The sequence below is a fragment of the Microtus pennsylvanicus genome, chromosome 1 (genome assembly GCF_037038515.1).
Source record: "Microtus pennsylvanicus isolate mMicPen1 chromosome 1, mMicPen1.hap1, whole genome shotgun sequence".
In the NCBI taxonomy this organism is placed as follows: domain Eukaryota; kingdom Metazoa; phylum Chordata; class Mammalia; order Rodentia; family Cricetidae; genus Microtus; species Microtus pennsylvanicus.
In genome coordinates this window covers 212,641,178-212,658,035 of record NC_134579.1, presented here as the reverse complement: position 1 = coordinate 212,658,035, position 16,858 = coordinate 212,641,178, and the positions used below count along the sequence as shown (strand labels likewise).

The 16,858-nt window shown below is 48.9% G+C and overlaps 1 protein-coding gene across 1 annotated transcript; it reads left to right on the top strand.

Annotated features, from left to right (window-relative positions):
* Window positions 1-796: 796 nt before the first annotated feature.
* LOC142842600 (mas-related G-protein coupled receptor member H) lies at window positions 797-9,502 on the top strand. The gene is made up of 2 exons (XM_075959300.1): window positions 797-920; window positions 7,077-9,502. Exon 2 carries the CDS (start codon window positions 7,106-7,108, stop codon window positions 8,069-8,071), a length of 966 nt encoding a protein of 321 aa, XP_075815415.1. The 5' UTR covers window positions 797-920; window positions 7,077-7,105; the 3' UTR covers window positions 8,072-9,502.
* The last annotated feature ends 7,356 nt before the right edge of the window (window positions 9,503-16,858 follow it).

Below are 16,858 nucleotides of genomic sequence, written 5' to 3'. Positions count from 1 at the left end.
GCCACCAAGCCTGACAACCTGAGTTTGATCCCCGGGACCCACAAGGTAGAAAATAACAACTCCTAAAAGCTGTTCCGTGAGTCCACATGTGTGCCATGACACACGTGTGTGCACACACTAGCTGCTAGAGCTAGCTAGCACCGCCATCTTTCCTCAAAGCCTCTTTCCCTCCTCCTTCTTCATATCTCAGGAAGTCGGGACCCCGCTACAGCCCCAAGAAAGGACACACGGTCTGGGACAGGGCCAGCAACTCCGCGCTCCGCTCCTCAGCCAGCATAACCCTGGCAACAGCATTTTTTATTCTACGGCCCACTTCCCCACTTGTAGCCTTGATCATCCTGTCTTCTGGCCATCGTCTGTAACAGAGAGGTGGGAAGGGTCATTATCTGAGCGGGAATAAACCGAGAAACCCCATGGTACCTGACCCAGCTGGTGGGCTGAGAGCTGGTTCCTGCGGGTTTGCCTTCCTTACTGTGTGGAGAACAGAGATACAGGAAGCGGAAGTGAAAGGGATTGTAGGCTCTACAACCAGAGCGCTGGGGCGCGCTTCCAGCTCACTAACAACCTGTAAGTGATGGACTGTCAGGCTCCTATTTGGACAAATAGGGATAGTTCCCCATTAGCCAGGACCTGATTCAAATTACCAAGAGTGTCCAGTGATCATTGGTTTGACTGACAGGTCTCAGAGGAACACTGGCCCCGCCCTCTGCCCTCGGGGCTTGCCAGCAGGAATCTAAATTTCACTGGCCAGATATGAGTCCAAAATAAGACCCTGAGAACAGACTGGTGCCAGACTGGTGTGGGCTCTTTCAGCCTTCCAGAACCTTCTTGTCTGCTGGACAGAGCCTGTGAACCAGCAGAAATACCAAGCCCTAAGGGAAGAGCGAAAGATCACCACAGTGGCTTCCCACCGGCTGACCGTGAGTGCTCCCTCTCGTCCCTTCCAGAAAGATCTCTGTGACGGAGTAAACAGGGAGCCTTCCTCCTCCCCAGGCCTCTGCAAAGAGGGTCACGGTGGGAAGAGAGAGAGTCTGTTCAGAGAAGCTCCCAAGGGCCACCTCGGGGCTGTATGTCCTTTGAAAGCGGGGTCTTCTGGTTCACCTGAACCCACAGAGGCTCCCCTAAGAGCACTGTGAAAAGTTAAAAGGCCACCTAATGATAGTGTCCCGTGTATGCGTGGGCGTGCTCACAGGTGCGTGCACAGCATGCAGGGTGCTGGGTCTGCACGCCCACTGAGTGACACTTGGCTTGGAACTCTGAAACGGCCCCAGAAATAAAATGCGGCTCTGTTCTATTTTGTGGTCTCTTACCAGGATATTGTCATACAGATATGAGCACACTGAACTCCCACAGAGCGTGTTTGAGTGACTGGATCTGAGGGCCAGGACGAGAGGCTGAGAGAAATCATTAGAAAAGACCAACATAACGTGTTCTGGATGCCTGGCTATAGATCCAGACTAGGGTGAGGGAAGTTCTGCCCACTCTGAAGAGGAGCTCAGCTTCTCCTTGGAATGCCCTTCCCTGCTGTGCCTTCCCTGCAGTGAGAACTCCCAGGGGTAGCTATAGACTGTGTTGACTGAGGTAGATGCGTCAGCAGCCAGACAGGAGGTCCGGAGAGCACCTGTCAACAGGAAATGATATTGGTAGCAGGTTGGGGAACTGAGGTAGGGTCACATATTAAATGACGATGGCCTCCAACCTCACTGGGTTCCTTAGCAATCATACAAAATCAGCCAATCAGAATACTTAGTATAATTGTACTTATTTGTTCTGCTCTCAAGTCTACTTTCTCTGTCTCTCTGTCTCTGTTGCCAAGAGCCATGAGATTAGAATTCCAGCATTCTCTCTCTCTTTGGTCTTTTGGTTTTCTGAGACAGGGTTTCTCTGTACAGCCTTGCCTGTCCTGGAACTCACTCTGTAGACCAGGCTGATCTTGAACTCATATAGATCCATGCGCGTCTACTTCTCCAGTGCCGGAATTTAAGGCCTGCGCCACCACCACCTGGCTCTTAAATTATGCTTTGTTCCCATGACCAGAATATTAAGATGTACAACTGAAGTAAGTTCCTTTTTGTGTACTGATACGCTTGGATCCAGGCAGAGTGGCCAGTTTGGCCAAGGCTACACAGTCAGACCCATTCCCTTATTTGTCCAGACGTCTATGGTGGCGTAGCCAGGAGCATGAGCTCATTTAACTGCTGCTCCGCACTTAGCACTGGGCTCCGGGCAGGCTGCTGCCAGTGGCTTCCCCGGCGGCTCCTGGTCCCTGACAAAGACACCCTGTGGGATCTTCCTGCCCCCACTCCCCTGATTCTGCTCTTACCCTAGGCCCTCAGACAGGTTGTGACAGGGGACTTAGTGAAGAGGAGGAGAAGGGAGGAGTGGGGTTTGAGTAGGAAGGGTCTGTACTCAGCTGTGTTGGGACCAGCCCTTGAGAAGCCACACTGGCCTATTGGAGGTCTTTACCTGGAGAAGATCAATAGGAGCCACAGAGAAGATCAATGCACGTTTATGGACCAGCAAGGACCCCAGTTTTCACAAGTAGAGAATGCGAGCCAAGCATGCAAAACACTAGAACAGAAGCCCAAGAAGAAACAAAATATCGAGACTAGACCCACTTGCTAAACCCTAAGTAGTCCAGTTAAAACTTTCAGGTGTCTTCCCTGCCCCCGCCATCAGGTTAGTGAATTTTGTTTTATTTGAGAAAAATGATCAATACAGCAAAAAGCTTCACGGTTCAAGTTCTCGCTTATGCCGCTTCAAAAAAAAAAAGTCTTTAAAAAATAATTCTATTCTTGTTTGAGAATTTTGCGTGCATACAGTGTAATTTTATCATGTTTACCCCCACCTCTCCCCTAACTCCTCTCAGGTATACTCCCCCCCCCCTTTCTCCCAACTTTGTGTCCTTTTTTTTAATGACACACAGAGTCCAGTTTGAGCTGTCCATATGGGTATGAGGCCACCCACCGGAGCATAGCTGACCTAGCAGGTCACAATCTTAAAGAAAGGTGGCCCCCCTCCTCCAGCAAAGGGTGGTGGTTTGTGAGCCCCTCCCCACTCTATTCTAGAACGTTGACTGGTTTGATACTGCACACAGCTGCTCCGTCTCTTTTAGCCTCGCCCAGTATCTAACTCCCTAGACACCCGAGTATGACACTGACTTCTGATATCCCTGCCCCCACCTCCTGAGTACTGAGATTATAGGTATAAAACACAATACCCAGCTTATGTGGTGCAGGAGCTCGAACCCAGGGCATCGTGAGAGATAAGCAAGCACTCTACCAACTGAGCCACAGCCTTAGTCCTGGAGACGGCCAGTCCGGTGACCTGCATGTCTGCACTCTGTGCCAAGCACCGAGATTAAAGTACTCTAATGAGTGAAGTCTAGGGCTGCGGAGATGGCTCTGTCTATAAAGCACTTGCCTGCAAATGTGAGGACCAGCGTTCGGGGTCCCAGACGCCATTTAAAATCTGGGAGAGTGCGGTGGCTGCCTAAAATCTCAGTGCTGGTGAGGCAAAGACAGGATCCCAGGTGCAGCTGGATAGATTGTGGAGGTCCAGGTTCAGTGAGACCCTGTGACCTGGCTTGTTTTCAATTGTTGTGGTAGTGACCATAACCAAAAGCAACAATGATATGGGATTCCCTCTGTATGCTGTGAATATATTTTATTACTATTGGTTAATAAAGAAGCTGTTCCAGCCTATAGAAGGGCAGGATAGAACTAGGCAGAAAAACCAAACAGATATATATAGAGAGTAGACAGGGTCACAGAGACAATTCTGTGGCTGCCAAAGGAGAAAGATGCCAGCCAGAACCTTACCTGGTAAGCCACAGCCTTGTGGTGATACACAGATTAATAGAAATGGGTTAATTCAAGATGTAAGAGCTAGCTAGAAATACGCCTGAGTCATTGGCCAAATAGTGTTGTAATTAATACAGTTTCTTTGTGATTTTTCGGGTCTGGGTGGCCAGGGAATGAACGAGCAGTCTTCTCTACACAACATAGAAAGGAAAGGGTTTGTTTCCTGTTACAGTGTACAGTCAGTCCTACAGGGCAGGAACTCAAGGCAGGAACCCGGAGTTGGGAACTGAAGTAGAGGCCATGGAGGAACGCTGCCTTCTGACTTGCGTGTACACTCTTGTTCAGTTATCTTTCTTCTACTTCCCAGGACCACCTGCTCAGGAATTTCACCACCCACCGTGGGATGGTCCTTCCCACGTCAGTCATCCATCAACAAGACATCTTACAGACTTGCCTACAGGCAACTGAGCTTCCCTCTTCCTGGACGACTCCAGTTTGTGTCAAGTTGACAAAACCCTGTCATCAGCATGCTCTCCCTCAGTAGATAAACCAGAGAGCTACGGGGAAGACACTGATGTCAACCTCTACCCCCCCGTCCCCCCCCACACACACACACAAGCCAAAGGGACAAAAACCAGGAGGAGGACATCAATTGATTTTCTCAGTAACGATGGAAAATGCTCCTCTTACCAGCTCCATGTTCCAGACAGGGAGACAGGTTTATAGAATAAAACCCACCCAAGATCAGATAATCCCATCCTGGAGGTGGAATCCAATCCCAAATCTGAGCCCAAAGCCAGTGTTCATGTCTGTTATACTTTTCCGACTCAAAGTCTCTCAGTTCCTCATGAGCAAGTGTTGAAGCCACCCATCCCAAGGAAGAAATTAGAGATCGGACTCCTGGCACTCAGAGTCCACGCCCACAGCTCTGTCCACTCTTCAGACACTGACCACAAGTCCAAGTCACTTTACCTGTGCTTCTGGCCCGTGAGCCTAAGTCAGGGTTTCCGTGGGTTCAATTCATTGCCCTAACAGATTGTAGAATTCAGTGGGAACCGTAGCGGTGAATTGCAAAGGTTGTCACGATGGCTATAGATGGACAGGTATGAAATGAGAGGGACGGTGGAGGGACACAGCTTCCTTGCCCTCTCTGCCCCACCTCAGGAATCTCCACATCTGTTTCCTAGAAGCTCTCAGAACCCTGTTTTTGGGGGAGGGGCTACGGAGACTCTAAGACAGACACGATCATTGTTCACTGGTGCTGAGCTCGATATCCAGCAGGCCCTCTCCTTCCCTGCAGGCTGAACACTGGACCTTCCAGGGACCAACTCCATCCTGCAGCTCTCTAGGGGGCAGTCAGCCATCAGTCACTGTGTACAAAGAAACACTACTGTGGAGATCCCATGCATGTTTAAGAGTTGGACACCAGGGAAAAAATGAAATCCCAACAGAAAATCCACAATGGCAAAACCAGTTATCCACTCGGTTAAGTCATAATCTGCTGACTGCTTTGGGAAATCCTGCTGAGTCTCCAGAAATATGCATTCTGAGTTGCTAGGGGGACTGAAAAAGCATCTTTTGAAACAGTGTCTAGCTGGGTAGTGGTGGCACACATCTTTAATCCCAGCACTCGAGAGGCAGAGGCAGGTGATCTCTGTGACTTTGAGGCCAGGATGAGCTACAAAGCAAGTCCTAGGACAGCCAGAGCTCTTACACAGAGAAGCATTGACTCAAAAGACTATGATCGATAGATAATAGATAAGAGAGAGAGAGAGAGAGAGAGAGAGAGAGAGAGAGAGAGAGAGAGAACGAACAGTGTCTTTCTGTAAAGAAGAGACTGCTATCCTTTATGGCTGAGTCTATAAAGAGCAACCCAGGATATCCTCCCTATGCCAGTGCTTCCTGAATTGCTCCCATGCTTCAGCTGGTGGAGGCAAGGGCATCCTTTGGGCAACAGGGAACACTGAGAAAGAAAGAGGTAGGACTTAAGCAGCCACAGCACCTAACAGCACTTGGGGACCCAGGCTGTCCCGGGGCTGGAGATAACAGTCCTGCATGACTGTCTGCTCTGATAGCTTCTTCCTCTGTGGGCCCCAGCACAATAGAAACTCCTCCTCAATCTAGCCCCTCCCACCTTTCCCAATCATGACAAGGTTGTCTCCTCCTCGAATCCAAGGGAATGACATCTACTGTCCAAGAGAGAAGCATACTACTGTCCCTTAGCTGTGTTTATTGGTAGAGAGTGTGGCTACAAACTGCAGACCAAGACATGGGAACAGGGGACTAGCTAGAGAGAGATGTGGCAGGAAAGATCGACAAAACTCTACCCGCACGGTGCTTGTGCTCGCTGTGTGTGTCTCTCTCTGTCTCTTTCTCTCTCTTTTCCGCTTTCTGTGTGTATGCCAGGGTGTGTGGTTGTGTGCATGTGTGTGTGAGTTTTTGCCTGCACAGGCACCCATGTGTGACAGAGGAGGATATTAGGTGTCTCCCTCAGTCACTTCTCCATCTTGTTTTTAAAGACAGAGTTTCCCAGTGATTGCAGCCTGACCGGCGGGCCACTGAGTCCCCAGAATCTGTCTATCCCCACCACCTGGTGCTGGAGTTATAAATAGATGCTGTCATACCCAGATTTTTTTGGAGGGGGGTTATTGAGACAGTCTTTCTCTGTGTAACAGCCCTAGCTCTCCTGAACTCGCTCTGTAGACCAGGTTGGCCTCGATCTCATGGAGATCCGCCTGCCTTGGCCTCCCAAGTGCTGGGATTTAAAGGCATGCACCGCCGCCACCACCCAGCACCATGCCCAGATTTTTGTGTGAACGCTGAGGGTCTATACTCAGGTCCTTATGCTTGCACAGACATTTTTCTGGGCAATCTCTCCAGCCACGGTTTCTTCGTCATTGGTGTATTTCATGTATCTTTAAGAAAAAAAAAAATCCTGTTCCTGATGCTGTCACCTAGTTCTAGTGAGAACTCTTAGAAGAAACACAATGTGCTAACCCATAGAGCCAGGAAAAATGAAGAATTGTGGATGCCGGTAACTGGAGGTTGGAAATCATCTCTGGTGTTAGTGGAGGGGATGTAGACATTTTGGTCTGTTGGGTGGAGAAGCGAGGAGGGGAGAATGGGGCAGGGGATACAGACGGTGAGGAGACACAGCAGGACACTCTGGCTTACCTCATCCCTCACGTGGGAGAGGGCCTCCCCAGTGGTATAAAACCATCTTCAGATGCTGAGCAGATGACAGCTGTCACTGTCTTCCGTTTGTGACCACAGGAGACCACAGAGAGAGACATTTCCCAAGGATGGAGCCACTGGCAACGACCTTTTGTCCTCGGGAATCCACACAGTCCACCGGAAACGAATCCCTAAATGAAACCACCTGGTCTTCAAAGCAAGTGGTTGACTTTAGTTATATTTCTGTCTCCCTGGTGATTTGTATGCTGGGCCTGACTGGGAACGGACTTTTGATATGGTTCCTTGTCTTCTGTGTCAAGAGGAAGCCATTCACCATCTACCTCCTGCATCTCGCCATTGCCGACTTCATGGTTCTCCTCTGTTCGTCCGTCATTCAGTTAGTGAACACCTTCCACATCCATGACGTCACCTTACTGAGCTATGCCATCTTCCTCATGATCTTTGGCTACAACACGGGCCTACACCTCCTCACAGCCATCAGCGTGGAGCGATGCCTCTCAGTGCTTTACCCTATCTGGTACCAGTGCCGGCGCCCAAAGCACCAGTCTGCCGTGGCCTGTGCACTGCTGTGGGCCCTCTCTGTGCTCGTGTCTGGGTTGGAAAACTTCTTCTGCATCCTGGAAGTGAAGCCCCGATTCCCAGAATGCCGTTACGTGTACATATTTTCCTGTATCTTGACATTCCTGGTCTTTGTGCCTCTCATGGTCTTCTCCAATCTAATCCTCTTCATCCAGGTCTGCTGCAACCTGAAGCCACGCCAACCCGCCAAGCTCTACGTGATCATCATGGCCACGGTCATCCTGTTTCTTGTCTTCGCCATGCCCATGAAGGTGTTGCTTATCGTCGGCTACTATTCCAGCTCAACAGACGAGTCTGTCTGGAAATCCCTCCCTTACCTGACCATGCTGTCCACCATCAACTGCAGCATCAACCCAGTTGTCTACGTCGTGGTAGGCAGTCTGAGCAGAAAGAGGAGACAGAAGTCTCTGAAAGAAGCCCTGCAGAAGGTCTTTGAGGAAAAGACAGCCGTGGGCTCCAGGGAGGATGTTACACAGTTCCCTCCTCTTTCATGACCTCCTGCTAGGATAGCCCCAAGGAAGGACGCCTGATGTTATCCCCGTGTGGGAATATAAGACTATTCCGGAAACACTTCGCTATCTTCCCACCTGGTGGTTCACCTAAGATGAAAGGGAAAGTCCCTCATCCCTCTGGAAAGAAATGATAACGAGATACCCTGCACACAGGACACTCCTGGCCACTGACAACTTGATGGGGCTCATGGTTTTTACCAGTCCTGGGGATTGGCTCTTGAGCGTCATACGTGCTGGGCAAGTTCTCTAGCACAGAGCTCTGACCCTGGCTTGACCTTGCCTTCCCAGCACAGAACTCCAGGTCCCAACCTGTCTCACATCATCTTCTTGTCACCCTTAGGAGCCACTGTTCTCAATCTACTATGACAGATAAAGGTAAGAGGTTTAGTGAGGACTCAGAATATGGAGGTGCTGATCCAGACTGTGACCTAAGGAGTCTGACCCCCAAGCCCACCCTTGAGACCATAGAGCCCAGGGCAGTCTTTGAGAGGCACTATGAACTATACTGTGGTCAGATATCACTCCTCACTTCCTCTCCCTTGGGTCTCCTCTTTCCATCTTGTCCTTCGAACACATCAGAAGAAAACACGTCAACATAGATAAGGGACACCTCTGCTCCCTTACAAGCATCTTCACTCTTCACACACTGAGAAATTACCATGGGTCCAATTGAGAGATAGCTGGGATGTCCCACGAGTCCGTTAAAGATGTCATCCTGTAAGAATTAGAGGGAGTGTCGGGCATTAGTGGTGCAGGCTTTTAATCCCAGCACTTGGGAGGCAGAGGCAGGTGGATCTCAGTGAGAAACCCAGTCTTGAAAAACCAAATCCCCCGCAAAAAAAAAAAAAAAAGGAATTAGAGGAAGCCTCAACAAGGATGAGTAAAGATTTGCTTAGGCATGGACATTTTCTCTTTATCTCCCTTCCTTCCCCCACATCTCAAGTCTCCCTCCTCTGATTTTTTCTATCCTTACTTAGTTTTTTGAGAGAATATTTTACTATGTAGCTCAGTCTGGCCTCAAGTTTTCAACGCTGCTGCCTGGTTTCCGAGCGTTGGGATTACAGACACCATTCCCAGTTATTTCTCTTCACTCCATTCCTATCTTCTGCTTTCTTTTGCCTAAACATGAGATGCTTCTGTGCCTAGGAACAACATGCAATGCATCTTTCTGTAAAATGTGTATGAAACAAATCCATGCTTCTCCCTTGCTGACCCCAGCGTGCAGCTTATTACCTGACCTCCCTAACACTCCATCCCTCACTCCTCCGCTCATTACTGAGCACTGATTGGAAATGCTGCTGCCAATGCTTTTGAAATGGAGTGTTTTCTGTTTTTATTGCAAAGCAAACATTCTGCAGTAGTCCCAAGGCACAATGGAAGGACTTTGCTATTTTAAGGTCAGGCCCAGCTTCTTCTCAGGGCTATTTATAGATTTTGTTCATCGAGTCATTTTCTTACTGATATAAAGTCCCATAATGCAACTGGCTTTCATAAGATAAACCCTTAAATGCAAACCTGACAAACTGGCATTATACTGAATGCTTTAGGATTCTGTGGCTTTGGGACTGTTCCAACTATAATGAGAAGTTCCAACTACAATAAATCATGAATTAGAAAGTATATTTTAATAAATATGACAGCAGGTTAATATCCCTTAATATTTGGAATGTTCAGCTAAACCAAGAGTAAAAATGGTGGGATACCAATAGATAAATGAATAAATATTAAATGATGAACAATTTATAATCCCACTACAAACAAGCAAAAATGACACATAATCAGAAGTGTTTGAATTCAGCCATTACCAAAAATGCTAATTAAGACAACGGAATGGAGCCAGGCATATCCAGATCCATAATCTGAACACTCAGAGGTGGGGAAGCATGGGGATTCCTGTGAATCTGAGGCCATCCTGACCCTCAAATAAATAATAAAACAATATCTGAATGCTGTTTTAGCTCATATAATGGCAAAGTCTAATGAATTGTTGTCTGCGTATGTGTGGTGCTTGGGGAAGAAACCCAAGGCCTTGCACTCCAGACAAGCACTCTGTCATGAGCTAGACTCCCTGCCAAGGGTGGATGTTACTGGTCAAGAACTGAGAGCGGCCTCTTTGGACACCGAGTCGCTACCTTCCTGGTTTCCACTCACTCCATCCTGAACTGCGTTTGGTTTGTTGAGTTGCATGCTGAGGAGAGAGAACTGAACCTTTCCTTTGGCTACTGAGTTAGGAGGGTGTCCGCCATTGACTCTGAACCGGGACTATAACCGTCCAACCTCCTCAGTGACATCGCTATGAGAGAGAGACTGACGTCATTGCCGGAAGAGCACAGGCTGACTGGACTCTGGCGGGAAGAGCGGCCACTTCTGAGCTACAAGCCAGAAAGTATCGCTCCCTCCACGAATGCCGCCTTTCTTCAGAAACTTGCCCTTTGGTGGGTGTTTCTGGCTTGCTCTGAGAAACACCAGGAGAGCTGTCCCGGTGACCCTTCCCCAGAATTTGACAATGGGATACAGCTGAGGAGAGCATCCCTCACACTGCAGCGTCCTGCTCCATCCTAGGATCAGCTTCTACTACTGTGAAACCACCAAGGTGACCCAGACCGCTGAGCACTTTTCTCCTTTTAATGTCAGAAAAGCGGAGAAACAAACCCACAGCTCTTAAGCAGCCCCAGGGAGACTTCCTAACTCTCTGCCCCTGTCGCTTGCAGTCACGGATTTCAACCTCCAGGATTCTCTCTGCTCTGGGGAACCACTGCAGGGACAGAAGGAGTTAGAAATGGGTGACGTGATGAAAGTCCTACAGAGGCCTGCAGGAGCTTCCCTGGGGTGTGAGCAGGCTCTCTAGGAAGAAGTTGGGGAGTCAGTCAGATCTGTGGCTCCACAGACTCTGCCCTTTCCTGACCCCTGTTCCAGTCACTTCAGGGCAAGTACTTTATTTCATATTCTGTTTCACTGGGAATCCGAGAAACACGGGTTGTCTCCAAAGGTGTGTGTGTGTCTCTTTGTATTAGCAGCTATATATTTAGGTAGTCGGAGCCAGGCTGGTGAGCCGGCTCAGTAGGCAAAGGTGCTTGCTGCTAAGCCTGGTGACCTGAGTTGGGTCCCACATGGTAGGGACTTTTGCAAGTTGTCCCCTAACCTCCACATATGGGCACCCACACACCCACACAAATAAACGGTGTAAATATTTAAAAATTGAATAGCAGAATTCGACCATAAAATGCCTTCAGTTCCATATAAGAGATAATAATGCCAAATGCTATTGCAACACTGTGACCAACTACTCACGTATAAACACTTACTGAGGATGCATGGCCTGTGCTCTTGTCTAAGGGGCTGGGAAAGGCACACAGCAAGCCTGTACTTGTCTGGAATCCCTCGGCCTCTGGGCTGATCAATCATGAGGCCAGGACCTGTGCACTAGCTCTCTCCGGATCCAGGAAATTTCAGGCACCCAAGAGGTCCTCATCGTCCAGAGGACCTGAGTTCAGTTTTCAGCAGCCACATCGGGTGATTCACAATTGGCTGTAACACCAGCTCTGGGAGTGGGAGGGGGATCCAATGCCTCTGGCCTCTGACCTCCACAGGGCCCTGCACTACATGCTCACACCCCCATGCAGACACGCATACATGCACATAACATACACATCATTAAAAATAATAAAAGATAAACAAGTCTTTTAAAAAATGCCACCAGGCAGCATTAGACACCCAGGTAGCCTTATTCTTTGCTGCAGCTGCCTGACTCTCCCTGACCTTAGTCGGAGAGGATCCACTGACGGTTCTCACACCTTCAGCTGCTGCAAAGCTCTTGACCCACCCTTGCCTCATGTGATAAGGGTGCATCAGGGAGGAAAGGCAGAGTGAGCTAGCTCCCCTGTTCCTGCTTTTCTCTGTGTGCTTTCTCTGCCTCCAGGCGGTAGAAAAGGAGACAGCTGGCCCCAGCAGGCGTGGGCGGGCATGAGTCTCTTCCCTGCCCTGTCCAAAGTCAATGTACTTCTTCTAGAAGTGGTGGCTGCTGTCCCAAGCTGAGGCCTAAACGTGACTGGAGTGAGGGCAAAGGGAAGTCCCAGGAGCAGGGTGAGCTCCTGAGTACGGAAGTGGCAGTCTCAGCGGTCTGGTCCCTTGCTCACCACACACGCCCCAGGTAAGTCTTGAACGTGCCTGGATATGCCCACTGCCCCAGCGACTGAGAGCACAAAGAAGCGTGAAACAGACGCAATCCCTGCTTGCTGGCAGGACTAGAATTGAGTGGCTGTTTCAAGTTGTATTTTGGTTTTTAGATGTTTCATTTATTATTATTATTAAGACAGGGTTTCACTATTTAGCCCTAGCTGTCTTAGAACTCATTTTGCAGCCTGGGCTGGCACCCACCTTTACAGATATCTACCTGCCTCTGCTAGGGTTAATAGTTCTTAGCTTTCTTGAGACAAGTAACTCAGGTTGGTCTTAAACTCAGTAAGTAGTGGACAATGGCCTTTAACTCCTGATTCTCCTGTTTCCAACTCTCTAAAGCAACTTAAAACAATCTTTTTCAAGTTGGGTGGTAGTGGTGCACACCTTTAATCCCAGTATTTTGGGAGGCAGAAGTAGGCAGATCTCTATGAGTTCAAAGCCAGTCTGGTCTACAGAGTGAGTTCTAGGACAGCCAGGGCTACACAGAGAGAAACACTGTCTCCAAACAAAAACCAAATCATTCCAAAGGAGAGAGAATGTAACTTAGTTGACAGGCCATTTGATTAGCATGCCTGAAGATTAGCATCCCTGGGTTTGATTCCCAGGGCCCCCTAAACTAGGCGTGGTAACACGTGACTGTGGTACCAGCACTCAGAAAGCAGACGCAGGGGCTGGAGAGATGGCTCAGTGGTTAGGAGCACTGGCTATTCTCCCAGATAACTGGGTTTTGATTTCCAGCACCTACATGGCAGCTCACAACCATTTTAAACTCCAGTCCCAGGGGATCCTACACCTTCTTTCTGGCCTCTGTGGCATGCACATGGTTCACAGCCATACATGCAGACAAAACACTCATATATGTAAAATAAGTAATTTTTTAAAGGTAGGAGCAGAAAGAATAAGGAGTTCAAAGCCATCCTTGTCTATATAGTAGATCTGAGGTCAATATAGGCTCCATGAGAGCTTGGCCAGAGGCATTACTGGGTAAGGGGCTGAAGATGGTAGTGACAGCGGGAAACCATAGACACTGACAGGCAGCGCTGCTGAAAAGATGTGTCCTTCGCCCTCATACACTGCATAGGCCGTTTCCACAGGAGGCAGTTATAGGTGAGGCTGGGGTTTCAACGCATCCTTCAGAGGCTATGTTCAGCCTTAAGGGTGGGGACCCGCTCAGAACCAAGGTGGCCACTGGGACCATACTGGCACCCAATTGAGGGTGGAAGAGAGCAGATGGACCTGGGCTATGAGACGTCCGATCTGCCACTGCTCCTTGGGAAAGTCATGCTGGCTCCGTTTCTAAGCCTTGAGTCAGCATTTTCAGGTAAGAGCCTGGAGGACAGAAGTGACCCCAGGAGACCGAGAACTCGGTACCTGCCCTTTGGTGGTTACCAGAGCATCTGACCTGCCAACCTGACTGGATGGGGTGCCATAGGAGAAAATAAAACAAAACAAAACCAAAACAGGGTTCTGAGAGAGGTCAGGGAGGTGAATCCACCGCATCAGGATCCTGTGGCCTCGTAGCAGGGAGTGGGAACCCCTTAGATTGGTGGGAACGAACGTGACAAAGACACAAGGACCCTACATGGCCCTGTCCAACACCCAGGAAAACAAGATGGCTGAAGTAAGGACCTGTGAAGAGATCTCTAGCAGCCAGCTCAGAGACAGCGGATAGGCTCACCTGAGAAGATGACAGCTGTTGCCACTCGCTGGCCTGTCCAGAGAGTGCTGATGATGTGGGACTGAGCACCGGAACCTCTGACTCAGAGCTTCCTGCTGGGAACCGGTTCACTACTCCAACGCCAGAGCAGGACGCCTGATGGAGACACCCACTCAGACCTCTCACCCTGAGGGGGTGCTGGCAGGGACCCCTCTCCAGCTCAAACTGTGTGTGGCTCCACCACACCCTACATATGCCCTGAAACAACTAATCCTAGGTTCAGACCCCGTTCAGCTCAGTACCGCTCATCAGCTTTTCCAAGCGAGGGTTCAATACTTCATCTGTGGGAACGATGTGCCTGAGGGACACTGCGTCCATCACGGGAGGTCACCATAGCAGCTATCGGCAGGAAAGGCCACAGTTATGACAGTTTTTTTGTTTTGTTTTGGGCGGTTTTTTTGTGCGGTTGTTTTGTTTTGTGACATGATTTCTCTGTGTAGCCCTGGCTGTCGTGGAGCTTGTCTTGTAGACTAGGCTGGCCTTGAACTCACAGAGGTGGGCCTGCCTCTACCTCCCAAGTGCTGGGATTAAAGGTGTGCGCCAACACTGCCGGCTATAGTTCTTAAAATTTCACGCTTACTTTATGAGAATGCCCTGCTGTGTTTTGAGGAACCCTCTGGGAAAGTGAAGACGGGGGACAGACTCCTGGCTTTTGCTTTGTCAGATGTATTTCATGACGTATCTGTGGCAGCAGGGCATCTGCTCTCCATCCATAGGACCCCTCCGCCCACAGCCCTTCCCACACCATGTGACTTCCCACAGCCCTTCCCACACCACGTGACTTCACCGCAGCGCGGTTTAGAACACGTGGTACTGAGCTTTGCTCTGGACGGGCTGTCACCCCACAATAATTGCCGGAAACAGACCTGAGAAGGCCGTGTGCTCTGAACTACCAACTTCTTACTGTGAACGCAGAGCTTCCTGCGCGTTTGATGGTTTCATCAGGGGAAATTAAGGCTGACTGTTCCTCCCATAATGCCTCAGCATACATATATCAGTCCAGCGGTAGTGTGTCCTTGGGTTCAAGCAATTTTTATTCTAAACAATTGCTTGATCCTAAAATCTTCTGGTTGAGTTGCATAAATTTCACCTAAAAATGTACAATGAGGAACTGGAGAGATTGCTCAGTGGTTAGGAACAGCGGCCATTCTTCCAGAAAACAGTTTAATTCCCAGTGCTGACATGGCAGCTCACAACTGTCTGTAACTCCAGTTCCAGGGGACCTGACGCCCTCACACAGACATGCATGTAGGCAAGCAAACAATGTACATGAAATAAAATCATTTTTTAAAAAATGTAGCATAAGTTTTGGTTTAGGATTAGGACATAATTCCAACAATTTCTGAAATGGTCCCATTTCTACTGCTTTGTAGTATGAATCAACACCAACTAACATCCTCAAAACTGGCGATTATAAAATCAGAATATCGGCCAATTCTGAAAAACACTGATGAGGGGCTCAAATATTCAGCCAAGATTTAGTTCTTTATACAAAAATAAACAGTTATCTTATTAGTTTGTAAATGTGTTTTCAATGTTAAAATTACATGTATGCCAAAGGAAAAGTGATGATTATTAGTAAACACTTATTTTTGTGTTTTGTTCTTACCGTCCTGGAACTATATAGACCAGACTGACCTCTAACCCAGAGATCCACCTTCCTGAGTGTACGGATTAAAGGCGTGCACCACTACACCACCTGGCTAAAATGCTTGATTTGTATACTTAATAGACTGGCACACTTGAGCTCACCTGAAAAGATCTTGGCTGAAAAGAAGCTGTGAGCAAGCCGGGCAGTGGTGGTGCACACCTTTGATCCCAGCACTCAGGAGGCAGAGGCAGGCGGATCTCTGTGAGTTCGAGACCAGCCTGGTCTACAGAGCGAGTTCCAGGACAGGCTCCAACGCTACAGAGAAACCCTGTCTCGAAACAATAAAAGCAATCACAAAAAGCTGTGAGTGGAGAAAATGCTAAGAAGCCTGTGCTAAGTTAATGGCAAAAACATGAGGGGAGGATCCACCTCTCTGTTCCCCACTGTACCTTTCTGGGGCCTCTGAAGAGATGTCTCCGTGGTTAAGAGCACATATTGCTCTTGCAAAGAACCCAAGTTCGGTTCCCAGGCCCTTTCACTGGGCAGCTCACAACCACCAGCAACTCTAGAGGATCTGACTCCAGGGGCACTGCATTTACTTACTTAACCCACCCCCCGTGACACCCCCCCACACACACGCTTTTTTTTTTAAAGATTTATTAATTTATTATGTATGTATCCCTGCATGACAGAAGAGGGCACCAGACCTCATTACAGATGGTTGTGAGCCACTATGTGGTTCCTGGGAACTGAACTCAGGACCTTTGGAAGAGCAGGCAGTGCTCTTAACCACTGAGCCATCTCTCCAGCCCCACACACACTTTTTTAAAAACAACTTTGCCACAAGCAGAAGGCATACAGCGGGTTTCTCTGTGTAACCGCCCTAGCTGTCCTGGAACTCTGCTCTTCCAGAGGTCCTGAGTTTAAATCCCAGCAATCATATGGTGGCTCACAACCATCTATAATGAGATATGGCGCCCTCTTCTGGCCTTCAGGCAGAACACTGTATACATAATAAACCAGAAATTCTATGCTGAAGCTACTTCGGTGCTGAAACGCCTAGAAAGGCATGGTATGGGCGCACATGACTGCAATGAGAACAGAATGGTGTCTGGTTCAGAACAGTTCTAAACTAACCAGAGTGAGGAGCCAACACCTGCACTGCTAAGCTTCAGTCTGATGTCCTGAGGGTCTGTTGTATTGAAGGCTGGGTCACTGGGAGGTGTCCCCGAAGGTACCTGCTGCAGGAAGTGAGGCCAAATGGGAGGTGCCTGGGCCCAAG

Coding starts and splice junctions, on each gene's coding strand:
- LOC142842600 (XM_075959300.1), top strand. CDS start 7,106: ATGGAGCCACTGGCAACGACCTTTTGTCCTCGGGAATCCACACAGTCC.